The 27814-nt window shown below is 39.1% G+C and overlaps 1 protein-coding gene across 5 annotated transcripts in view; it reads left to right on the top strand.

Moving 5' to 3' along the window:
* Nucleotides 1–27814, top strand: part of arap2 (ArfGAP with RhoGAP domain, ankyrin repeat and PH domain 2) — a 198185-nt gene that overhangs the window by 40291 nt on the left and 130080 nt on the right. For all 5 annotated transcript variants that reach the window (XM_062982213.1, XM_062982216.1, XM_062982214.1 and 2 more), the window contains 4 exons: nucleotides 9088–9158; nucleotides 20411–20487; nucleotides 23891–23979; nucleotides 26737–27096. In XM_062982213.1, coding sequence (XP_062838283.1) covers nucleotides 9088–9158; nucleotides 20411–20487; nucleotides 23891–23979; nucleotides 26737–27096 — 597 coding nt within the window. The remainder of the gene's footprint in view (nucleotides 1–9087; nucleotides 9159–20410; nucleotides 20488–23890; nucleotides 23980–26736; nucleotides 27097–27814) is intronic.

Here is a 27814-nt window from a genome sequence, read left to right as displayed (position 1 = left end):
TCTGGGTATGATCCTACAATTTATCCATTTAGTCCACAGTGGTCCATAATGTTGATCAGTAATGCATGCTTAAATGGGATACGAAAGCAGGGTGAAAATATGTGTTTAAAAGATAATGTTTTATCTCTTAGACGAGTGGTTCCCAAAGTTATTTGGCCTACCACCCCCTTTCCAGAAGAAAATATTACTCAGCGCCCCCTGGAAAGGGGGTGTGTGGCTTAGAGGGGTGGGCATGGCTCCTGCTCAAGAGGGCGGGGCTGAGTCTTTCCCCTAGTCCAAGATGCACGGCTAGGAGGGGAAAGCGGAGGGGGAGGTGGGCAGGGCCACAAATGGGTGGCCAGGACTGGGATGGGCAGAGTTACGAGCTCTGAGGCAGGGCTGAGCTTCTATCCTTGTCCAGTGGTGCCTGCCAGGACACAGGGGACGGGGCTAGAGGAGGGGGCAGGGCCTCTTTCCAAGTGCCTGATGGGGCTGAACCTCTATACCCCGACCCCTTGTTCTAACAAGCGCCTCAGGGGAGGTATATAGAGGCTTAGCCCTGTCTCACGTTCTTGGGAAGAGGCCCCGCCCCTGCCCCAGCCCCACCCTTTAGTCCTAAAAGACCTCTCAGAAGAAATATAGAGGCTCAGCCCTGTCTTGGGCTCTTGGAAGGAGGCCCCGCCCCCTTCCCTAGCTCCGCCCTCTGTGTCCCAACAAGCACCTCAGGAGAGGTATAGATTCTCAGCCCTGTCTCAGGCTCTTGGGAAGAAGCCACTCCCACTCCTCTAGCTCTGCCCCCTGTGTCCTAACAGGCACCTCAGGTGCTCAGCCCTGTCTCCGGCACTTGGGAAGAGGCCCCGCCTCTCCTCTGTCCCTGCCCCCGTGTCCTAATAGGTGCCATCACCCCCCCAGATTGCTGCAGCGCCCACCAGGGGGCGGTAGCACCCACTTTGGGAATCACTGTTTTAGAGGGTCTCCTAGCTAACAATAAAATGTTCAAGAATTGCTACAGAACCTACATATGGGATCTGCAAGAAAATGTTGAATTAGTGGAGTGTAGTATTCCTCTTTAAGGAGCCAGCTAGCTGGGTTTTTTAAAAAAATCATATTTCATCCCCTCTCCATGTTTGTTTCTCTCTGCTCCCATAGCAAACACTATACTCAACTCTTTCTCAGTGCTTTTCCCAGATCTTTTTTTCCTCCCTTTAAACTTCAAATCTTACAGCAGTAATGTAGTACTGGCCACCATTCTGTGTAAACATAACACACCATTTAAACCACCGGAATATTTATCACACAAAAGTAATAACTTTCTGCAAAAGCAGCTACCATTAAAAATGAATGCCTTCCTAAGGTTTCCCGAGCCATTGGCAGCTTAAAAAAAAATTAACAATGTTAGGTTCACTTAAGCATATGATCCAAAGGGCTGAAACTATTTTGAAAATATTGTTTAGTCCCTTGGATAGCATCTTAAATTAAACTCAGAACAGATTCACTACACCCCTGAAGGAAACCACCAGCCTCTCTATAGGGAGATTACTTGAATTCACAGTACTTTTATACACAGACCAATTTATATCCCCTTAACCCCAGGCCTTTGTTAGAGCTGCCAAATTATTTTGTGCTTAGCTATTGCTAATGGAAACCTGAACTAGTTGCTGCAATTGGAAATTTTAAAGTTTTTTGTTTTTCTCCAAATCATCTTGAGAATTATTCATTCCCGATCTATATTGCTATGCAAGTGATTTTCAGTTTTTTTCTGCTTGTGATGCTGGGCATTGAACTGAGCCAGGAACTTTTTCATGTAAAATCTATGCTTTACTACTTAAGTCAGGCATGGGCAAACTTCGGCCGTCCAGGTGTTTTGGACTTTAACTCCCACAATTTCAAACATTGGGAGTTATTCCAAAACACCTAGAGCAGGCATTGGCAAACTTTTTTGCTTTGGGGCCGCATTGTGGGTCCGGCCAGAAGGGCCGGGCCAGGCCAGGAGGGAGGATGGCTGGCACATGTTAGGTGGAGCAGTCCTGGGATGGGGAGGGCCCAAGAGAAGGCAGGGCCAGGATTGGGCAGAACAGGGTCCAGGTCATTCTCAAGTTGTCCTCCCGGCATAGCATAAGGATGGGTCTGCTCACCACATCCTTATGCCAGGAGAAAGACGGCGACTGCCCCAATCCTCCCGCCCAGATCCTCAGGCTGTTCTCTTGCCATTATGCTGGGAGGAAGGAGAACGAGATAGGTGGTGGCTGAGAGCAGGGTCGTAGCCAGAAAAAAAATTCGGAGAGGTTTTTGAAAATTTCGGGGGGGGGGGGTGTTGAACCCCTACTCCCCCTTGGCTACAGACCTGTAACTGTATCAAGCAGACCTGTCTGTATCTGCTTGAGATAGTGCCTGGAGGGACTTAATTTTTTGTGGCTCATAGACTTAGCATGGGGATTTGGTTAACCAATTAAAATTCATGAGTAAACCAGGTTTTTTTTAACCTGAAAAATTTCGGGGGTGGTTTGAACCCCTAACCCTCCTCCTCCCCCCCCCCCCGGCTACAGGCCTGGCTGAGAGTGCTCCGGAGGGTTTTAAATCGCCATGTGCCATCCTCAAGCTGTCCTCCCAGCATAAGGACAGGGCTACTCGCACCGTTTTTATGCCGAGAGGAGGGTGAAACATGCGGTGGCTGAGTGTGCTCCAGAGGGCTCTCAGCTACTGTGTGCCTTCCTCCCCCATCTTTTTGCCATAAAGATGTGTTGGGCTGCTAAGTCCTTATACCAAGAGGACAGGGAAAATGAGAAGGGCCTGAGGAAAGCACCCAGAGGGCCGCATCTGACCCCCGGGCCTTTGTTTGCCCATGTCTGACCTAGAGGGCCAGAGTTTGCTCATGCCTGATTAGGTGCAGGACTTCCCCTGGGCTTTATAGCTCTTCTTTCCCTGTTGTTCTGACCTAAAATATAAAGGGATTTGGGAGTAACCAGCTTATCTCTGTGTGAAGTTCCCTGCATTCAAAATATTCTCAGAGTGCTTTCAGTTAGATCAGGGGTCCCCAAACTTTTTAAACTGGGGGCCAGTTCACGATCCTTTGGACCGTTGGAGGGCCGGACTATAGTTGGCCACTGAGCAATAATAATAATAACAACAACAACAACAATAAAAAAGAGTTGAAAGAGACCCTTTGGGCCATTGAGTCCATTCCCCTTCTGTCTTTGTGCACTGAAAGCACAAGCAAAGCACCCCTGACAGATGGCCACCCAGCCTCAATGTCAATAATAATAATAATAATAATAATAATAATAATAATAATAATAAAGAGGGTTGGAAGAGATCCCTTGGGCCATTGAGTCCAACCCCCTTCTGCCTTTGTGCACCAAAAGCACAAGCAAAGCACCCCTGACAGATGGCCACCCAGCCTCAATGTCAATAATAATAATAATAATAATAATAATAATAATAATAATAATAATAATAATAAAGAGGGTTGGAAGAGATCCCTTGGGCCATTGAGTCCAACCCCCTTCTGCCTTTGTGCACCAAAAGCACAAGCAAAGCACCCCTGACAGATGGCCACCCAGCCTCAATGTTAATAATAATAATAAGGGTTGTAAGAGAAGAAGAGACCCCTTGGGTCATTTAGCCCAACCCCCTTCTGCCCTTGTGCCGTGGGGGCCGGATAGATGGCTTCGATGGGCCCCCGGGCCTTAGTTTGGGGACCCCTGAGTTAGATTGTCAGGAAACTTCAACCATGCCCCTTTAGCAACAGAAAACGTTGCATAACTTCATCCTTAGACCTACTTCTGCCTTCTTAACTACCGTGTTTCCCCGAAAATAAGACAGTGTCTTATATTATTTTTTACTCCCAAAGATGCGCTAGGTCTTATTTTCAGGGGATGTCTTATTTTTCCATGAAGAAGAATTCACATTTATTGTTGAACAAAACAATGAACATTTATTCTATACTGTACAGTAGTTGTCATCACAAACCAACATCACCAAACCAGACAAACTGTGACTTCTGTCAAGAATTTCTTGTTATTATTTCCATATACAACTGGTATGTACATTTACCAATCCTGCATGCTATGGTGTTTTGTTTGGTGGGCGCCGGGAATGCATCCAAACAAAAACTTTGCTAGATCTTACTTTCAGGGGAAGGCCTTATATTTAGCAATTCAGCAAAACTTCTACTAGGTCTTATTTTTTGGGGATGTCTTATTTTAGGGGAAACAGGGTAGGTAAGGAAAATTTGGAGGAGATGCATTATTTTCTTCCGTTACATGTTGCATTTGGTTTCCATTAAGTTCAGTTCTGGTCTGATTGAGTTATTTAGTTATGGAAGGGTATGGGTGGAATTTTATTGCTATAGGATGACTGAAGATGGAGGACTAGTGGTATAAAATAAAAGAGAATACAAACTATGGAAAGTGCTACATTTCTGCTAACTTCCAACAAAGCTTTTTCAGAAGCATTTATGCAAACAACTCACAGCAAAAGAACACTTATTTTCTAGTGTTCCCAATAACCTTGAAAGCCTCTACACATAGAGGAAATTCTCCTTTTCAACCTTTTGTATTTTGCACCGAGAGTGGAGTGGACCTGGAATACTTTCCCTCACTTGTTTGTTTGATTCAGGCTTTATAATATGTAAATAGGGCTTATAAACCTCTTTTACCCATGGGAGCTCTCTCCATGTTTTAGAATCTAGATTTTCCCATGGAGAAATGACAGGGAAAGCTTCCACAGATAGAATCTATTTTTAAGAAAATAATACTCTCTGCAGCAAAAAAGGAGCAAATAAAAGCAATGGATGTTTACATGGTTTAGAAGTGTGGTGAAAGTGACCTGAAAGCATTTTTTTTTGTCTTTCCAGGATGTTTTTCTGGTTAATGTATTCTAACCGGTCTCACCACAATTAGATTGAGTCACATGAACAGATAGGCAAAGGCTAGTAACATCTATGTATTACAATACCTGTCTTGCTTTCTTAGAAAAGCATACAGGTCGAGCATTTTGAAATCTGAAAAGACCCAAAATTGTCCATGTGGGTTGCTGAGATAGTTTCACTTTTGCTTCCTGATAGTTCAATGTACACAAATTTTGTTTAATGTGAAAAAAAGATTTAAAATGTGTATAAAATAATCTTCAGGCTATGTGTACAAATCAAATTAAGAACAAAAATAAATTCAATGGGAGCGTTTTAGTTATGGGTCTCATCTCCAGGATATCTCATTACATATGAAAGTTAAATGAAAAAGAAATTTGAAATTTAAAACACTTCTGGTCCCAAGTATCTTGGACAAAGATACTCAATCTAAATGTTTCTCTCATTTGTGGTTTATGGTTGTTTAGCATGAAAAAGATGTCAAATAAAACTTATCCCTGTTTTAAATTGTTTTTTTATTTTAATTTTTGAGTGATTTAATGACATACAAATTGTAAAAAGAAAACTAGAAATAATCAAGTACACATAATACAGGTATGCCATTCCTCCAAACAAGTACATTGCCATATTCTCTTGTATGTACAACTTCCCCATAATAGATTATAATACAGAAATATGTATGTCTTGACTTCTATAATATATTCATCCTCTAATTCTATTGCATACTTGTTATATTTACCTCTATCTGCCTTCCCCTTGTTCCCCTCACCCAGTGCCTACCCTTCACCCCAGACCAGCCAATTACAATTCTTATTTCCAAAATTCCATTGTTTCTATTACAGGTTTGTTCCCCTTATCTTCTAAATATACATATTCTATAAATTTTCCCCATATCTTCCCAAAATCATCCGTTTTCAATAACCCTCTTTTAATCATGATATTACATGTCAATTTATCATTTATTGCAATATCCCAGATCTCCCTATACCATTCTTCCAATTGGTACTCCTCCCCTTCTTTCCATTTTTTTTTTGCTATTAACAACCTTGCAGCTGTTACCAGATTGGCAATTAATTCATGTAGCTCTTTTGATATTTCATTATTATCGATAAATGACAACAGTGCTACTTCAGGCGTTCCTGTTATTTCTGTTTTGGTGATTATTCTTATTTCTTGAAATACGTTTTCCCAAAAATTTTGAACATACTTACAAGACCACCACATGTGTATGTATGTTCCAGTTTCTTGGCAACCCCTCCAGCACTGCTTAGAATATTTCTTATCAATTTGATTTAGTCTAATTGGTGTGAGGTACCATCTCCACACCTGTTTTAAATTGTAAGCCTGCTTGAACCCCAATTTTGGGAAAGTGTGGGGTATCAGTAAACTTTGAGAGCCAACATAATATAGGAGTTTGAGTACTGGGCTAGGATTCTGAGTGACCAGGATTGGAATATCTGCTGTGCTCACAGAAATCTTGGACAAACTCCTCTCACTCACCCACATAAGAAGACAATGGCAACTTCCCTCTGATCAAATCTTGACATGAAACCCCAGTGATAGGTTTTTCTAAGGGCCACAGTAAGTCCAAACTGTACAACAACAATGTTTATATTATTAATAAAAAATAATAATACCAGAAGGCTCATCTACAATATGGACATGGTAATAGCTGAATGAGATGTACTAGGCAGCAATTTTGTTTGCTGCAAAGAAGAACATCAAGCACTTTCATGCTAACTCTCTTGCTGCTGTTGCTGATTCTTTTGAGGTTGTAAACAAGTCTGTGCTTATTTTTTTCATGTAAAGAAACTTGGAGTTCTGAATGTTGATTGACAACTTGTATGTATTCAAACTTAATTTTAACCTTTACCTTGCACTTCCTCTTATGATTTAAGGGCAACATATAGGTGGTTTCTTTATTTTTCCATATTTCATATGCTAGACAATATGCTTTGGAAAGCAATCTGTTTGGTGATAGAATGTTTGTTTTGATATGGCAGTCCTTATTTTGAAAATACTGTTGCTTAGAACAGATTAAACTTGTCTGTATGTTGGCATGTGTTTGTCTCTAATTGAAAAATAACATAGCATGTTTGGGGTGGTGTAGGATTTTCCCAAATGTTAGGAGTTTCCTAGCATAAGTCTGTACTACTCCCATTCAAGAAGCTAATAAATTTGCTGTTGCTGAATGGATGCTCCTGAATGTTTTTGTTAAAGCAGTCATTCCAAAACATGGGTCCTTCCAAGCATTTGGGACTTCAACTCCCAGAAGCCCCAACCAGTTTAGCCAACTGTCAGGAATTTTGGGAGCTGAAATCTAAAATACCTGGGGACCATAGATTAGGAACCTCTGTATAGATTTTGGAACCTGCTATCTTGCACAAGTGTCAAACTATTTATACTTAGCTGACTTAGGCGATCCCTCATTGCCCAAGTATGATGGCCTTCCATGAGTAGTGTCCTTGTGGTGAGTATGTGGGTGACTTTAGAGCACTTTCACAATAAAGACATTGGTACTTAGCAATAGGTAATCTATACCTAGCAGTAGTTATGCTGTTGTTCACTTGGGCTTTTTTTTTTAAAAAAAATCCCTCCCATATATACATTTGTATTCCTAATTATTGGGTTAAGTAATTCTATTTTGATTTCAAATTGGTTGTTATAATAATTAAGTGGGATGTTTTGGGTGAAAATATTGTGACAGTAAAAAAGGCAGGAAGACTGTGTTAAATTTTTGGTTTCTTCAGCAGGTGCTTAGTCTATATACAGTATTTTAAGTTATGTAAGACTAGTTACCGTATATACTCGAGTATAAGCCGACCCGAATATAAGCCGAGGCACCTAATTTTACCACAAAAAACTGGGATAATTTATTGACTCGAGTATAAGCCGAAGGTGGGAAATGCATCAGCTATGGGTAAATTTCAAAATAAAAATAGATACCAATAAAATTTCATTTCATTAATCGAGACATCAGTAGGTTAAATGTTTTGGAATATTTACTGTATTTCAAAGAAAAACAATAAACTAGCTCTAGAAGTGGAAAAGTAGGGGCAACAAAAACAATATGGTATCAACAATAACCTAATAATAATAATAATAATAATAATAATAATAATAATAATAATAATAATAATAATAAAAACTTCATTTGGATCCCATCCTATCTCCCCATGGGGACTCAGGCTGGCTTCCAACATAGTAACAGGCAAACATTCAATGCTTATATAAATAATGCAGAGCTAGATATAGATCTATAATTATAGACACTAATTTCACATATGCATTTCCCCCTGAAACATTTGCAAATCCCCTCTGTGTGTGCATGTGCATTTCCCCTACAATATTTGCAAGCCATATATATATATATATATATATATATATATATATATATGTGTGTGTGTGTGTGTGTGTGTGTGTGTGTGTGTGTGTGTGTGTATATTATACGTATATATTCATATCTCTCAAGACATGTCTATAGATATTTGTGTATTCATTTCCCCCCTGTAATATTTGCAAGTCCTATATATAGGTAGGTAAGAATATATTCATATCTATCTAGACATCTCTCTTTATATAGGTATTTGCAGAGACTTGCAAACATATGAGGGAAATTCATATATAAAAATAATGTATATGTATGGCTACAGATATACAGGTACATGGATAGAATCATAGAATCATAGAATAGTAGAGTTGGAAGAGACCTCATGGGCCATCCAGTCCAACCCCCTGCCAAGAAGCTATATGTATGTATAAAGGATTTGTAAAGACCTGCAACATATGAAATTCATATATAAAATTAAGGTATATAGATATATACACATTTAAAGGTACATAGAGATGGCAAAAGCTTGCAAGGGGTTAATGCCTATATATCTGTAAGAGAGTTTAACAAATATTTCAGGGGAAAATGCTTTCATAAGATTAATAAATATATTTTTTTCTTCTTCCTGACTTGCAAGGGTGTCTTTCTCTTTGCAAAACATTCCCTTGATTAAGAGCATGGGAGGCTTTGCAAAAGAAAACGCACTGGTAGGGAGAAGAGAGAAACAGATCACATATTGCAAGCAATAGCCTGCAGGCTCTGTTGCTGGCCTTGACCATGACCCGATTATAAGCCGGGGAGGCTTTTTCAGCTCTTAAATAAGGGCTGAAAAACTCGGCTTATCTTCAAGTATATACGGTAAATGCATGTTCTATCTAATATGTCTCACTTTATTTTTGTATCTTTCCAGCTCTCTCCAGGAAAGAAGGAATATGAATGGTTTCAATATCCACTGTTCAGAGAGTCATATTTCACAAAAAAGTGAGTTGAATATAGCTAACCATCGATTCTACAGAACTATCGGTGTGTATAGTGTGGGGGAGCCAACGCTGTTATTGTATTCATAATTTGGAAAACCCAGAGTGATAGGAGGATGTGATAAACAATAAATATAGATTCTTATAGATGTGAATTTGGTACATTTCTTAAATTAAAACTCTCTTATTTGAAAAAAATGCTAGATTTACTTTTAGATATACTTGACAGTGATATATAAAGCAGGGACAGGAATGTTGCAAATGTTTTCAAGTAAAGAGGGCATTATAGACAAATTCCCTCCCTTTACTTTGGAAAAAGAGGAATGCTATGATTGGAGGAATAATACATGTTGAATGTTTGATGCATTTTCTTGTGGAAGAGATGAGTAGCTTTTGCTATGGGAACAACATCTGGGAACAGAATGTTGCTTACAGGAGTTGTAGGAAATATGCTACCAAACTCTTAAAGCAGCTCCATTGGCTGCCAATTTGCTTCCAGCCCAATTCAAAGTGCAGGTTATTTATGTGACTGTATCTCTCCCTATGAACCTGCCTAGACTTTAAGATCAGCTGGGGAGATCCTCTTCTCGATCCCACTTCCCCCACAAGTGAGGTTGGCAGGCATGACGGAGAGGGCCTTTTCAATGGTGGCCCCCCAACTCTGGAATGATTTCCCCAAGGAAATAAGACAAGCACCCACCTTGTTAATTTTCAGTAAGGAACTAAAAACTTGGCTATATAAGCAAGTCTGTGAGAATAACTAGATTGTATTTGGAAATTATTAGACAGGACTTTGAATGACGACGAGATCATTAATTATACAGTAGAGTTTCACTTATCCAAGACTCGCTTATCCAAGGTTCTGGATTATCCAAGGCATTTTATAGTCAATGTTTTCAATATATCATGATATTTTGGTGCTAAATTCATAAATACAGTAATTAGAACATAACATTACTGTGTATTGAACTACTTTTTCTATCAAATTTGTTGTATAACATGATGCTTTGGTGCTTAATTTGTAAAATCATAACCTAATTTGATGTTTAATAGGCTTTTCCTTAATCCCTCCTTATTATACAAGATATTCGCTTATCCAAAGTTCTGCCGGCCCATTTAGCTTGGATAAGTGAGACTCTACTGTAACTGTTTGATAGCATAATAATAGGAATGGCTGGTTAAAGGGTGATATATTTAGATTTTTTACAGGGCAAATAGCTTTTAAATTGTTATTTTTCAATACTTACGGTATTTTAAATTGTACTGAATGATAATTGTTTATTGTTATTCTTGTACATCATGTATTGCTTCGATTTTTGAATTATTACTTGTAAGCCGCCGCAAGTCCCTTCGGGGAGAGGGGCAGGGTATAAATAAAATATATTATTATTGTTATTATTATTAGACTTGGATGTTTAGACAAGCTTTTGAGAATGTCTAGCCCAATAGTCCGCAATTATGATACAGCACAGCACTTTCATCCCATTCCCTTGTTCCTTAGCTACAACTTGCACTATTCCTTTCCTTTCTTCTTGTTTACAGTGGCCATGTTTTTATGAAAGGCGACACTTTAGATTACTGGCGCTGTTCTGCGCTCAAATTGTTGTTTTATATACTAGTGGTTTCATTTTGTATTGTACTGTGTTTTTATTAAATGTGCTGTTTTAGGCACCTTGTGCCATATGTAAGCCACCCCGAGTCTCTTCGGGGAGATGGAGGCGGGGTACAAAAATAAAGTTGTTTTATTATTATTATTTTATTATGACACAGCAAACAAGATAGATATGCTGGATTTTGTATCACAAAATCACAAGTCAAACATTTCCCAAGTGTCTAGGACTGTGTGATGTATTTTCGGATGATGTGTGCAGATCCCAGCAGGGTGGCCTTTTGCAGTGGGCAGATCGTAATTTTGTCAATGTCTATTGTTTCCAAATACCGGTTGAGATCTTTTGGCATAGCACCCAATGTGTGCCCATCACCACCGGGACCACCTGCACTGGTTTCTGCCAGAGTCTTTGAAGTTCAATCTTGAGGTCCTGATAGCGCTGAGTTTTTCCTGTTGTTTTTCGTCAATGCGACTGTCACCTGGGATGGCAACATCAATGATCCAAACCTTTTTATTTTCCACAACTGTGATGTCTGGTGTGTTGTGTTCCAGAACTTTGTCAGTCTGGATTTGGAAGTCCCACAATATCTTTGCGTGCTCATTTTCCAATACTTTTGCAGGTTTGTGACCCCACCAGTTCTTTGCTGCTGGGAGGTGGTACTTGAGGCATAAGTTCCAATGAATCATTTGGGCCACATAGTTGTGCCTCTGTTTGTAGTCTGTCTGTGCGATTTTCTTACAGTAGCTGTGTCTGTTGTTGTTGTTGTTGTTGTTATTATTATTATTATTATTATTATTATTATTATTATTATTATTATTATTACGAGTCATTTGTATATTCTGAGGTGTTACTTTTGTACTCCGCTTTCACAAAACCACTTACATTAGGCCTCTTTGAACTTTTAATAATGATTGCCATTCAAAATGATTGCTAGTTAAGGGCATGGTTAGCATAATGCCTTAAGCATATGTGACAGTAGACAGGACTTGTGTGCCACTGAGAAAGAAATGGAGTGACAGAAGTGGGAGGCATTTCCATATGTAGAAAGACTGCATACCGAACTATTTCCCGGCTTGCAATTTTCCTCTCTCAAGTTTCCAACTGTTTTTATTCTGCCTCTAGATGAAAATTCAGGAGAAAAGCTGGGGTGGGGAGGAAGAGTTTAACGCCTCCTCCTTAACTATCATTTCTTCATTCTAAATCACCTCCCACACCTTGCTTTAAACTTGTTGTGCATGACTGGCATTCTAACATGCAAGTCATAGCTCTGTCATATCTAATTAGAGTTTCAGTCAAGTGAAAGAAAGACGGAACAATTGGAGAATGTTTTAAGAACAAACTTGGTGTTTAAAAGAATAAAAATGGAAGTGTGCATTTTAGTCTGGGATGTGTAGGTGTATGTTTATATGTATTAAAATGACTCAGAGAAAAAGAGTGAGAGATGCTCCTTGAATTCATTTCATTAGATAAGACAGGCCCTCAAAAGCCAACTCAGTGACAGTGCAAAAAAAAACAACCACTGTTGATTTTTCATTTACATTCCACATTCGAAAGGCACGCTTCTAATGCACACTTTATTTATCAAATACAGTAGAGTTTCACTTATCCAACATAAACGGGCCAGCAGAACGTTGGATAAGCGAATATGTTGGATAATAAAGAGGTATTAAGGAGAAGCCTAAGGGTAAAGTAAAGGTTTTCCCCTGACGTTAAGTCCAGTCGTGACCGACTCGGGGGGTTGGTGCTCATCTCCATTTCTAAGCCGAAGAGCCGGCGTTGTCCACAGACACCTCCAAGGTCATGTGGCCGGCATGACTGCATGGAGCGCTGTTGCCTTCCCGCCAGAGCGGTACCTATTGATCTACTCACATTTGCATGTTTTCGAACTGCTAGGTTGGCAGGAGCTGGGGCTAATAGTGGGCACTCATTCCGCTCCCGGGATTTGAACCTGGCACCTTTTGGTCTGCAAGTTCAGAAGCTCAGCGCTTTAACACACTGTGCCACATAGGAGAAGCCTATTAAACATCAAATTAGGTTATGATTTGACAAATTAAGCACCAAAACATCATGTTATACAACAAATTTGACAGAAAAAGTAGTTCAATGCGCAGTAATGCTACGTAGTAATTACTGTATTTACGAATTTAGCACCAAAATATCATGATGTATTGAAAACATTGACTACAAAATGCATTGGATAATCCAGAACGTTGGATAAGCGAGTGCTGGATAAGTGGGACTCTACTGTATATCTCTTTCCCTGACAAAACGTGCAGATGTGATTTGTAAAATATCGGGCTTAAACTTGGGAGGGTTGAGTTTAAGTTCCTTCTGAGCCATAAAACTCTGTGGGTGATCTTGAACTCCCCACTCTTTTTCGGCTGAACTATCCCTTAGGGTTGTTTGGAGGATAAAAATGAGAGGACGGAATGAGTCATTTTCATTATTCTTTTTACAGATTGGCAATGTGAATTGACATGCAGATCTCTAATATTTTGCATCCTATCGCAGTTTTAGATAACTGGCCTAGAGGAAGGATATTATCTACATAACTAATAGCTAACTATCAAATTAAAAATGACAGTAAAGATGATACTACCAGCAACAGGAATCTGTCATTTGAAAACCAGCATAAATCTTTAAAAATACCAATCTGAATAGGGGTAGATCCTTCATCGAAAAAGGTTTCTCTTCCCTAAACATAGACACTGATGGACAGCAATGGATGGAGATGTCAAAGGCTTTCATGGCCGGAATCACTTGGTTGCTGTAAGTTTTCTGGGCTGTATGGCCATGTTCCAAAAGCATCTTCACCTGACATTTCACCCACATCTATGGCATACATCCTCAGAGGTTGTGAGGTATGCCTGCCATAGATGTGGGCAAAATGTCAGGAGAGAATGCTTCTGGAACATGGCCATACAGCCCAGAAAACTCACAGCAACCCAGTAATGGATATCTCAGTAGGTTGTTCCACTTTGCTAGATCCATTAATTGTGTGTTTCCTCCTTTGAATAATTCTCTCCAACTTTTTTCATTAAACTCTTCTTCAGCAACATACTCCTTCTCAAATACTGTTTGACAAACTGTTTAGCTATTTCCTTTCTGAACTGGTTTTCCACACAGCTTGGGGGAAAGAAACAAGTTAGAATCCCTCCCGAGTGTACCTAAATAGTCACATGGCTCTTTGGGTGCAACCTGTAGTATTTAATGGCTAGCACTCTACCTGAGGGAAGAGGATTAAGAAGAGTTAACAGCATTCAGCCTACCTCTGTGAAGGCAGATAAACAGAGTTGCTTATCCACTTGGACTAAACTTTAGCATGCTCTTTTTTTTAAAAGACGTACCTCCACATGTCTGGGCACATTTTGTGCTCTGCAAAATAGCCCTGCTGTCAGCTGCAGGCGTTTTTCAAAACCATGAAACGGAGTTCTCCCCCTGCTTCTCCTCCTCCTTCTTTTTCCGCACCTTGGAAACCGCAAAAGTGCTTTGAAGGCTGTGGTTTTTTTTTTATTTTTGGCCTTCCGTTTGATTCTTTTAATGTTTAGATTTCGAAGTCTTTTGTCTTGAAAACGTATAGCTAGGAACTTTCTCCTCCCCCTCCCATGGAATAATACATTTCAATTTATATGGTACTAGCTGTGTCCGGCCATGCATTGCTGTGGCATTGTCTGGTGGTGTTGGTGAGAAATTATTGAGCTAGTGGTGGTATTGAATGTCTGTTGTATGGTTGTCTTTATGTTTAGTATGCACACTGAAGTGGATTATATGGCAGTGTGGAGTCAAGATAATCCAGTTCAACGCAGATAATATAAGATTCTAAACGGGTTATATAGCTGCTTGGAAGGGCCTTGAGTCTACACTGCCATATAATCCAGTTAAAATCTGATAATCTGTGCAAGAGGCCTAACTGTGCCTGTCCCCTGGGCTGAGTAGGTTGCTAGGAGACCAAGTGGGTGGAGCTTAGCCTTCAAACTGGCAGCAATTGGATAAAAACTATTATTCCTCTCCCTGTAATTAGGACTTTATTTTTCTTTTCTTTTTGTTGTATCAACCTAAAGCCGTGAATGATGGGTTGTGTTGTCAAATTTCGAGGTTGGGGGGCCTGTAGTTTTGTTGTTTTGTCCGCTGCCCTGATGCCATCACTCTTTTATATATATAGATTAAGACTGGGAAGAAAAAGGAAAATATTGTGATGAAACTATTGACTAAAATAGCTCTAACCATTTTTTTAAAAAATTTAAGTATGGGTCATCCTCAGCATACTAAGTCAAAGGATAGTGTAGTAGTGTCTGAAACAGCATTTGCCCTGTTCCTGGTTCAATGACCCGATAGTCACAAAATGACACTTGGAAATTGTGGTTTAGAATTTATGAGCTCATTAAAAAGTTCCTTATACTGGTATTTTCATGCAGCCTTGTAGCCCTGAGTGGTTTCACAGCATGGTCCTGTGACTCACCGAACCATGGCAGGAAGATGTTGTGTATATGAACCATGAGCAGCAATGTGTTTTCTTTCTCCTAACTGAATTTATTGCGGTAAGAGAGAGCTGTGTGAGGCAGATGGCCTAGAGAAAGCCTGAAAGCAGTAAATGAAGAGCATAAGCCTGAAAGATGCATGCCACTAGTTTCATCATATTTGTATACATATTCATATGCCATGTATAAAAGCTGATTCTGGTTTCCTGTGGATTTTCATCATGCTGTCATTCTTGCAGAAAGATAGGCAGTCTTGAACAGACATTCTAGATTCCTAGATTGACTGGGAGGCACATAAATCTAAATTGCTTTATTAGAAGTGTGTCCATGCAAGGAGGAGATGGGGCGGTCTGCATGTCAATTATTGACAATCAAATATATGTTTCCTCAGTCTGTTCTTTCAAAAACCCGTATTTTAAATTGGGACATTATACAGTTTTTGAGATCGCCGAACACCTTTTAAAAAGAACTGCATGATTTTTAAAAAATATTTTAAAATTGTGGTCCATCTTATGAGAATTTATGGGATTTTAACTGACATATCCCCTCTGAAAAACAGCTTATTTTAAAATAACAAAAAATGAATATATTTGGATATATATTTAACAAAAATATATATACAGAGAGATTTTTACTCAGATAAAGAATAATGATTTTTTCCCACTTTTGCAGAGGTTTTGCATCCTTAACCCTAGAAAATATGGAGAGTGAGTATTCACCACTACTTCAAGACAGGTGACCAGGGTAGGAGACAGGAATTAAAAACACTGTTTCATGTCAGTCTCTGATGTGTTTACAGGGAATGACCTGTCCTTCGGAGGTTCCCGTCTGTGTCATATAGCACAGTCTTTTCATCTCACCTATCTACTTACTAGCAAACCTCCCTGGATTTAACAATTCATAGGATGCATCTACACTGCAGTACATAGGATGCAATACATCTAGAATGAATTTAGTTTGACACTAGTGGTGTGCATTTGTATGGAGTCGCTGTTTGTTTTGTTTAGTTTCATTTTTTTTGTATCAGTTCTGTATATGTATTTGTCCCCGTTTCTGAAAATGGGGCACCTATGCAACAAAAAATTTCATCTCACTTAGGAAAAAATGAAAATTTTAAGACTGTTGGCGGCAGTGGGAGGGTTTCTGCTCCCGCTCAGTTTTTGGGCTAGAGGGGTGGAAATTGCCACACACAGAGGGCATTTCGACCCCTTTTAGCCCACCAACTTTAAAACATTTGGGTCTTCCGCAGAGTGCAAAATTATTATTAACATCCATTGGCAAGCATAAGCTGTCATGGGGAAACAGCCCTCTCTCAGACCCAGCTTAGGGTCCCAGAATAACTATTGTTATTAATATTAATATTGTTAACACCCATTGGCACACATCATCTGTCATGGGGAAGCAGATCTCTCTCAGACCCAGCTTAGGGTCCCAGAGTAACTATTGTTATTAATATATTATTATTAACACCCATTGGTACACATGAGCTGTAATGGGAAAGCAGCCCGGTGTCAGTACCTGCATATTGTTACGCGGCCCGAAATGAAAGGAAAATGAAAGCAAGCATGGTGACCATGTACTGTGTTTCCCCAAAAATAAGACAGTGTCTTATATTAATTCTTTCTCCCAAAGATGTGCTAGGTCTTATTTTCAGGGTATGCCTTATTTTTCCATGAAGAAGAATTCACATTTATTATATACTGTACGATAGTTGTCATCATAAACCAGCATAACCAGAAAAACTGTGAATCCTATCAAGACTTTCTTGTTACTACCATTATTTCCATGTACAACAATCTATGGTACAGCAGAGTCTCGCTTATCCAACATAAACGGGCCGGCAGAACATTGGATAAGCGAATATGTTGGATAATAAGGAGAGATTAAGGAAAAGCCTATTAAACATCAAATTAGGTTATGATTTTACAAATTAAGCACCAAAACATTATGTTATACAAAAAATTTGACAGAAAAAGTAGTTCAATACACAGTAATGCTATGTAGTACTTACTGTATTTACGAATTTAGCACCAAAATATCACGATGTATTGAAAACATTGACTACAAAAATGTGCTGGATAATCCAGAACGTTGGATAAGCGAGTGTTGGATAAGTGAGACTCTACTGTACTTACATTTACCGGTCCTGCATGCTCTGGTGTTCTATTCGTTGGGCATGCTTCCAAACAAAAACTTTGCTAGGTCTTACTTTCAGGGGAGGCCTTATATTTAGCAATTCAGCAAAATCTACTAGGTCTTATTTTCCGGGGATGTCTTATTTTCGGGGAAACAGGGTAGCGTTCTCTTTTGTGTCGCCCTTGGTTTTGTCCGAAAATGGCATCTTTCATTTCGTGCATCCGGATGGATGATACTAAATGAATAGACGAATGAAACAGATGAAACAAATTCCATGCACATCACTGTTTGACACTGCTTTGACGACCATGGCTCAATGCTGTAGAATCATAGGAGCTGTAGTTTTACAAAGTCTTTAGCTTCCTCTGCCAAATAATGATGGTGCTTCACCAAACTACAGCTCTCATGATTTCCAAGCCTTGAGTTATGACAGTATGCATGCGGTGCACAAAGGGGAGAAGAAAGGAGAAAGAAGAGGCCCGAAAATACCCTACAACTGCCTTAATACACTTCAAGCTGGGAGGTTTTGAAGGGTTCCTTTTGGATGAGATACTGTTTCTTCCTCCCCATTGACTCAATCTGAGGAAGTTGTTCAAACTCCCAGCTTAGAGAAAGAAAGAGGCATGTCCTACAGCTACCTCTGCAATTTCCCTTGCTATGCCTTCCTCCAACCTCAGCCATACCAGAAATTGACTTAACCATTTTCATCCTTTTTCCCTGCTCAGCTTCTCCAAGCCTTTTATCATTGGCACAGTAAGTGCATGCTCCTAGTGATCATCGGGTAGTTTCTCAGGTAGGGAGGAAGGGAAAAAGGAAGTGAAGTATGTAAGAGCTCAGCATTAAAACAAAGGGCAAGTGAGGCACAAGCTTTTCCTGGTCAGGTTCTCTGAATGTTCTGTTGTTGGCACAAGAGATACATACCCTTTAGACATCATGGGTTTCTTGGGTGAGAAAAATGTAAGTGAAGAGAGGAGGTAGAGAATATGACTGCTCAGTGTTAGGAAGGGCAGTGAGTTATGACAGTAAGCACACAAAACAAACAACATATTTTTATTCATACATTGTGTCCATTTGGGATGGGATGAGGATTTGTGACATCTGAAGATAGGTGTAAAACAGGGGTCCCCAAACTAAGGCCCGGGGGCCGGATGCGGCCCTCCAAGGTCATTTACCCGGCCCCTGCCCTCAGTTTTAGACTTAGGCTTGCCCAAAGTCTGAAATGACTTGAAGGCAAACAACAACAACAATCCTACTTAACTTGACTATCTCATTGGCCAGAAGCAGGCCCACACTTCCCATTGAAATCCTGATAGGTTTATATTGGTTAAAATTGTTTTTATTTTTAAATATTGTATTATTCATTCATTTACTAATATTGTGCTATGGTAATAATATAATATATTGTGTATACATATAATATTGATAATAATATTATAATGTAATACAATATAATATTTATTTATTACAGTATTTCTACCCCGCCCTTCCCACCCAATAGGGGACTCAGGGTGGCTAATAATAATATTAATACAATGTAATAATATTGTATAATATAATAATATTAATTATATATTATAAATTAAATGTAATATTACTAATAATAATATGGTACAGTGGTATAGTACAATATAGTAATATATAATGCTAATATTTTGTTCTATGCTAATAATATAATATATTGTATGTACGTACAACTTGTAAGCCGCTCTGAGTCCCCTTTGGGGTGAGAGAGAGTGGAGTATAAATTTAGCAAACAAACAAACAAATAAATAAATGATTGTTGTTGGGGGTTTTTGTACTACAAATAATACATGTGCAGTGTGCACAGTAATTTGTTCATTTTTTTTTCAAATGATAATTCGGCCCCTCAACAATCTGAGGGACCATGAACCGGCCCTCCACTTTAAAAGTTTGAGGACCCCTGGTGTAAAAGGTTTGAGAACCAATGCTGTAAATACCATATTGTAAAAAGAAGAGGTATGGATTCTATAGGTAAAGGTTTTCCGCTGACGTTAAGTCCAGTCGTGACCGATTCTGGGGGTTGGTGCTCATCTCCATTTCTAAGCCGAAGAGTCGGCGTTGTCCGTAGACACCTCCAAGGTCATGTGGCCGGCATGACTGCATGGAGCGCCATTACCTTCCCGCCGGAGCGGTACCTATTGATCTACTCACATTTGCATGTTTTCGAACTGCTAGGTTGGCAGGAGCTGGGGCTAACAGCAGGCGCTCATTCCGCTCCCGGAATTTGAACCTGGCACCTTTCGGTCTGCAAGTTCAGCAGCTCAGTGCTTTAACAAACTGCGCCACCACCAGGGGCCCTATAGATTCTATAGGTAAAATAAATAAACAACAATGAAGGTGCTACGAATTCACTAGCTAACATAAGGAGCTCTAATTCAAGAAACTGTGGAGACATAGATTCTGAATATAAGATACTGCTTTGTTTACTTTGGCTAGGGTGAGACATATTTAGACTCATGTTCTAATGAAACATATGCTATCTGAAAAGCATTAGCACTGGGTGCCCATGTTTTTTTTCTGAAATGCATGAACTGAAATGGACTTATTGAGGCATAACTAAATATAGGATCATGAGCCAGGTCTTTGAAAGCCCATCTGCTTTCATTGGTAGTATTGATGTGTTTACAGCATTTTTAGTTGCATTTAACTGAGAAATGAGGGCTGATAATTAAAAATATAAATAGTATGAATAGTTTGATATACTAAACTAGAATTTCCTAGGTAGGTTGTATACATGGCATGGTCAGCATTTCTTATTGGAGACTGCTTTGGGAATTTTTCTTAAAAATGAAATGAGGTATAAAAATATTATTTGATGTATTTTGATGTTGACATCTTATACTGAGCTATATGTGCTAACATAGTCTGTGAAGTTGTTAACATAGCAACTTAGATTCAGTTCTCTGAATGAAGTCACACATTCAATTACAAGTTGTTACATGTCAAATAAAATGAATTCGTATATTTGAATTCATATTTGAAGCTCCCATTTTTAATTCCTTTCCATATAGAAGGCCCCGATGAAGAAAAGGCACCTCCCATTTCTCCATATGGGGAAACTTTCCTTATTCACAGCTCGGAAGAAACGGTGAGTTGTTATTCCTTCGAAGAATATATTTCATTGTGATGGGGGCAGTGTATAGTAAAGGATAAGAGAAACAGCAAGGGAATATTTTCATGTTGCTAAGGTGTCATGTCATCATTGTTAGAATGCATGCAATAATTAGAGATCTTGATTTAAGAAGCAAACAAAAACAAATAGTTGGAGAAATAAACTCTGTATGTGCTCATGTATAAATCAAGACATCTTCCAAAACCTGAGTTGACCTATCCATGGCCAATATAAGTAGTCTTACCAAAAGAAGGGAACTGACCCACTCTACTCTCTCTACCATGGTGCCTTTTCTAGCTCTTTTGAATGCCTGGGTGAGTAAATGGTGGTGTTGGCCTGGGCTGGGAGGTCCCATGAGGCAGCAGTGGAATTCTTCTCTATCTTTCTAATGACCCTTGACTTATACATGGATCATATAAAAATCCATTATTTTGTCTTCATAACATGCCCTATACATATAAGTCATCTTACAAACACATATAGTAAGCTTTATTATATGAACTCCATTTTAAAATAGGGTAAGAGTTCTGATCCAACTTTGGAAGGTTGAGAAGAGGGCTCATGGGAAGAAGAAAAGATGGAGAAACATCTTGATTGTTCTAGAGCAGCCTTTCTCAACAATTTTTGCCCTGAAGGAATTCTTGCAATAATTAGCAAGTACAAACACTCAAAATTAATACAATTGAACAGTTCATATTATATTGTGTTAGTTTCAACAGAAAATATATACAGTAGAGTTTCACTTATCCAAGCCTCGCTTATCCAAGCCATTTTTGTAGTCAATGTTTTCAATATATCGTGATATTTTGGTGCTAAATTCATAAATACAGTAATTACAACATAACATTGCTGTGTATTGAACTACTTTTTCTGTCAAATTTGTTGTATAACATGATGTTTTGGTGCTTCATTTGTAAAATCATAATGTAATTTTATGTTTAATAGGCATTTCCTTAATCCCTCCTTATTATCCAAGATAATGCCGGCCCGTTTAGCTTGGATAAGTGAGACTCTACTGTATCAGCATTGCTTAGGTATTTGATTCTGCCACTGTAGTCAGGAGGAAGCATAAGTTCAATCCCATTACTTGACTGTGACTCAATATAAAGTAGTAGAGAGAAATAACTTGCCACTCTGTAAAATACAATTGATTTGTTTGGCATGTTTAACAAAAGATAGATTATTTTTTTCTTTTTAAGAAAGATTTCTAGATAAGGAAAACAACTGCTCCTTTCTTAATGACACCAGCCAGGGTATGAGCTGCTTTGTATAAAGTGAATGGAAAAGATGCCGCTGAAGTTGTTATTTTCACATTTTCCATTTTGTGCATTCTATTTCTAATTAAAGTATTTCTTAGAGGCCCATCAAAATGAAAACTAGAACATGACAACATATTTTAGGATGAAGCTAGCAGCCCTGGGCTTGTATTCTTTTCACTTCCTCTTTATTCTATTGTGGTGACTTGTGGTTTTACACAATAAAACTGAGCATGAACTTAGCTGTTTTGTTGGGACTTTCCCTTGTGCGGATGCTTGTGTGTTTGCAGGGCTACCAAGTGGGAAATTGAAATAGCAAATTACTGGAGTCTTCATAGCTGATTTGAAACCCAGTGGAGAACAGTTTCTTTTTTATATTTCCCTCTGTGATAAGCAGGACACTATATTTTTATAGAGTTTATACATCGTAATCTTGTGATTTCATACTGAACGCCAGAAATAAGCATTTCATTTCCACTACTGAATATCTTATCTTAGTAGAAAAAAATCTAAAAAGATGAGATGCGTCTTTCTGGCTACTCTTTGTGAGTTCTTCCAATATATGTATTCAATATTTAATGATACATAATTTACTTAAATATAGGGGTGGATTTAAAAAAAATCTCAGATAGGAAGATAATTTGGAAGAAAATGATGTTGGGCACAAATTGAGCATTCTTGGACTCTGTAATGAGGGAGGCACATCATTCTAGCACCAGAGTCAAAAGGTAGTTTCCATTTTGTTCTGTAGCTTGGGGCTCCTTAACATTACACAAATATAATGCCATGAATCCACTTTCACTGCCATGACAACATCAGATGGAATCTTGGGATTTGTAGTTTAGAGAAGGGTATTAAGAATTATCTGTTAATGGACTCTTGCCTTATAAAGCTATAAGCCCCAGAATTCCATAAGATGCAGTTATACTAGATAAAATTAGAAACATAGTGCTGTTATTGTGTCATGTAAAGGGACTTGGGGGAGTTCAGCTGGTAGATCTGTTTTCTGAATTGTGCCCCTTGAGATTGCAGATAAGGGATAGGCTACAATATTGGACTTTCATTGGTAGAAAAACAGATTTAGAAAAACTATATTTGGCCCACCACCAAGAAGAACTTGAAAACTTTCAGAGCCAGATTTTGAGGATAATGGAGACCAGGAAAGCAGACAGCTCCATTGCTACCATCAACACAATGCTGATTTAGCTAAGAGGTTCATATGATTGAAAGCCATAAATTAAAAACAAATCTCCCAGAGATGGATTTATCTAAAAAGGAGTCTTTTTTCCCAGAACAGCAGAGAGGAGATTTCTTGTATAGATCAGTCCAAATTTGCAAACTAAGCCTTGTCGAACACTTCAGTGTGTGTTATTTCAGAAACATTTTTCACATTGGTTAGAACAAAAACTTTACAGTATACAATATTGTCAAAATTAAGAACTCTTGTAAATAATTTTTTATAAGCAGTGAATGCATTGGATATTTCATTTTACAGATTGAGCAGCATCAAGATTGCAAGGTTTTAAAGCAACATTTCTCAATGTGGGGGTTAGGTTTCCTGGGGGGTCCTGAGAGGGGTGTCAGAGGGGTCACCAAAGACTATAAAAAACACATATTTCTGACAGAGAAGGCTGGATGTGGGTGAACTACAATTCCAAAGCTCAAGGTCAATGCTCACCAAACTCTTCCCATATTTTTTGTTGGTCATGGAAGGTCTGTGTGCCAAATCTGGTTTAATTCCATTGTTGGTAGAGTTCAGAATGCTCTTTGATTGTATACGAACTATAAATTCCAATTACAACTTTCAAATGACAAAATCAATTCCCCTGAATCCCACCAGTATTCAAATTTGGGCATATCGGGTATTTGTGCCAAATCTGGTCCAGTGAATGAAAATACAATCCTGCATATCAGATATTTACATTATGACTCATAACAGTAGCAAAATTACAGTTATGAAGTAGCAATGAAAATATTTTTCTGGTTGGGGGTCACCACAACATGAGGAACTGTATTAAGGGGTTGCGGCATTAGAAAGGTTGAGAACCACTGTTTTAAAGCCTTCCCAGTTTTCTAGGAATGAAAAATTGAAAACTATCTGTTTTGGGATCTCTTTTTTCCAGGAAACCTGTGACAAAGAACTTACAGACATCCAAGAAAAACACAGGGATGAGAAAGACACCCAAAGGGATAATCTTCTGAGCAAAACGCGGTATAAACTCTTAAATGTACATACCTAGCATCCAACAAGGATATGGCATGTTTCAAATTCAGAATTTGATATTTGAAACAGACCACATATTGTTGGAAGATGTGTTTATTATTATTACTATTATACATAATAATACTCCTTTCTGAATGCCTTCTTTCTAGATTTGTAAGATTCTAGAACAGCAGTAGATAAAATATGTGGCACATAGGCCACACACAATCCCCATGGCAATTTTGGTGATCATTTGGGCCCCATTAGGACTCCATATTTAATTTCCTCTCCCAGTTTTGCCCTCAAATACCTTCTAGAATACAGTAGAGTCTCACTTATCCAACATAAACGGACCGGCAGAATGTGGGATAAGCGAATATGTTGGATAATAAGGAGGTATTAAGGAAAAGCCTATTAAATATCAAATTAGGTTATGATTTTACAAATTAAGCACAAAAACATCATGTTATACAACAAATTTGACAGAAAAAGTAGTTCAATACGCAGTAATGCTATGTAGTAATTACTGTATTTACGAATTTAGCACCAAAATATCACAATGTATTGAAAACATTGACTACAAAAATGCATTGGATAATCCAGAACATTGCATAAGTGAGACTCTACTGTATATGAAATACATCAGTGGTTCTCAACCTGTGGGTCCCCAGGTGTTTTGGCCTACAACTTCTAGAAATCCCAGCCAGTTTACCAGCTGTTAGGATTTCTGGGAGTTGAAGGCCAAAACATCTGGGGACCCACATGCTGAGAACCACTGAAATATATGTTTTCCCCATTTTATTTTTAGGCTTTTTCATTTAAAATGAGGTTACTTAATTAAGGGTCTCTCCTAGGACTACAGTGACCAAGAAACGCAAAAAACATGGTGAAAATGCTCTTTATTTCCCCAGACGGCTCTTGGGGGCAAACTTTTCTAAGAGACTATGACTTCCTAGCCTATGCCCCATTTTCCCCATTTTTCTCTTTGATTAGGATGAGTATTTTCTGAATATCATATGCCATGTTGTCTCTAAATATAAGCATTAACCCTTGGGTTACTTTAGCAGAAAACTATCAAATTATGTTACCATTAGAGAACAAGATAACAATAAGTTACCATTAACTGGATGCAAGTCCAGGATTTACTCCACTTGAATCTAGATCCAGGGGTTGGAAACCTTTGACCACTTAAATCTTAGTGAATGACTTCCTCCATTCTTTGGGCTGGCTGTGGCTGATGGAATTGAAATTTATCAGGAGGGAACCATTTTCCTAGCCTTATTCTAGAGAATTGCAGCCGACCAGAGTAGAAGATACTGAACTAGATAGACAAATGACCTGCCATAATTACATGTGGCTTCAAATGTTCAAACAAGGAGTAGGACCGGCTTCAATATTATTTTTCCCCTATTCGTATCTTTTGTAGTGAAGCAAGGATAAAATGACCCAAGATGCACATCTTTAATAACAAAACAGTTGGATGAAAATTGTGAAGCAAAAAGGCTGGCTCAAAGGAACTCTGCTAGTTGTATATTTCAGATTAATATCTTCCCACTGCAAAGACTAATATCTTTGGCTGTCTTTCCCCCCATTTCCCTATATAAAGTCCCAGTCCTCTTGAGCACACTTACAAGGAAGCAATTTCTACTGAGCACAGCTAGACCAGTATTAGAGTAAATATCCTTAGGAACAGAAGTAAGTGTTTACAAGGCAAAAAGTAGAGAAAAGCAACATTTCATTTGACCCTGTTGCTTTCCAGACATATCTTTAAAATTGATAGTAGTAGTTAGCATTTATAAAACACACTGTACTTTGCATCTATGTCCACAGTAAAATCTTACACCAGGGTAGTCCACTATGGCCATCCATATTATTCAGCTCCCATAATCCCTCACCAGTGGAAGCTGTACGGTCAGAAATATCCAATGGACCACTATTGCCGACTTACAACACTCCTGTGAAGGAGACCCAATTATGCATTGTTTATTTTGTGTATATGTATTGAGGAAGGGTGAGTGAGAGAGAGTAGCTTTCTTTTACCTACATAGTGAATTTATGGTTGTGTTGAGACTGAGCTTTAAAAAAAATTGTGTCAGAGAACATACTGCAAGTCATTTATGGTGTGGAAGAATTGGCTGTCTACATTGCCTAAGGGATGCCTGGATGTGTTACCACCCTGCTGGGAGGCTTCTCTCATGTCTAAGCTAGAGCTGACGGGCGGGAGCTCACCCCTGTCTCATGGATTCAAACCAGCAACCTTCAGGTCAGCAACCCAACTTTCAGGTCAGCAGTCCTGGCACAAGTGTTTAACCCATTGCACCACAATGACTCCTTATAGAGACTGAGCTAAAATATTTCAAAGCAGAGTTAAGTAGAAAAGAAAAGAAATGTAGAAGATGAAATACACACATGGCCATGTTTACAGTAGGTACAGTGATGATAATCACTGTTACATTCCCTCTTGAATTGGTAAGAGGAAAATGTTGATGTTGGTACTTGTATTGCTTTAGCTGTGAGTGCAAAAAATACTGCTCAGGTATTTTTTAATATATTGTCATGGATGTTTGCACCACCTGCAATTACTATATCCTTGATGCAGAAAATGTATGATGGTCTTCAGTTCATTGAATAGACTTCTTTGGTTTATGACACACGTACAAGATATTTTGCTGTTGTATGTCAATTGCTTCAAATTATTGCCCTATTGTAAGGAGCATGATTGAGCAGTGGGGGGTAGCATCACTTTTCCTGTTTCATTCTTTTCAGTGCTATCAGTAATAACCAAACCCAGAAAATCTCTGATGATGTAGCATATCGTGAATTGTTGACCCAAGAAAATAAATCTGCCTCACTAAAAAGATTTGCCGGTGAATTGGAATACTCTTCTGTGAAAAGATATACTTGGTATGCACGGCGAGGAAAATATAAGGCATCGCAAGGCCTCGGAGAGTTGAAAGGTGGGAATGTGGACTTCAGTGCAAAAGAAGAGATTCATGTCCCTCAGCATGTTGGCAATGATGAATCAGCCACCAACTCTAGAGACTCAATATCACCCTATGCTTGCTTTTATGGACCAACAGCAAAGAAAGTTAAAGAAGGCTGGCTGGATAAGCTATCTCCTCAGGGGTATGTTATCAAAAATGTACAGCATTCCTTAATAGAACTTCTATAAATTGGATTGGGAAAGTGTAGCTGTTTGGGAATTTTGCTTTCCCAGTGTGGTTATATGGGAATTGTAGTTAACATCTGACAACCACCATACCCCATGTAAATCTGTTGAGTTGCATTACGTGCTTCCTGCCTTTTCCGCAGAAATGGAATTTGCCTTGGTTGATCCCCCTTTGTCTCAGTATATCTGGGATTGAAGAGTTAGTAGACGGGACAAATGAACCAAAATTAGGAATTGATACTACAATAGAGTCCCGGTTATCTGACATAAAGGGGCAGACCCAATCTCAGATAATCGGAACTGCTCGGATTGCCAGGAGGCCCTATTATCCCTCTTGGCAATCTGGTTTAGGGAAGCGCCCGTGAGTGCTACTGCCTAGCAACGCTCACGGGCGTTTCCCAAGGGGCGAGGGCTCGCCGAGGAACGTCTCCCCGGATCTCCCTCGGCCAGGCCCTTGCTGGAGGAAAAAGTTTCCTCCAGCAATGGCCTGGCTGCGGAAAACCCGCGGCATGCTCCTCGTGTCCCGGTCCCTCCGGGTCGCGCTGCTGCAGCAATCGCAGGGTGTTTCTATGGGCCGAGCCCTCGCCACATGGGAAGAACCTTTCAATCGCTGCAGCAGCAATCGCGGGGCTCTTCCGGGATGCTTCCTCCTCCCTCTTCCTCTCCTTCTCTTGA

This window comes from Anolis carolinensis, chromosome 5 (assembly GCF_035594765.1).
Source record: "Anolis carolinensis isolate JA03-04 chromosome 5, rAnoCar3.1.pri, whole genome shotgun sequence".
NCBI lineage: Eukaryota > Metazoa > Chordata > Lepidosauria > Squamata > Dactyloidae > Anolis > Anolis carolinensis.
The sequence above is the reverse complement of the archived record's forward strand: the minus strand, read 5'-3'. Positions and strand labels throughout refer to the sequence as shown.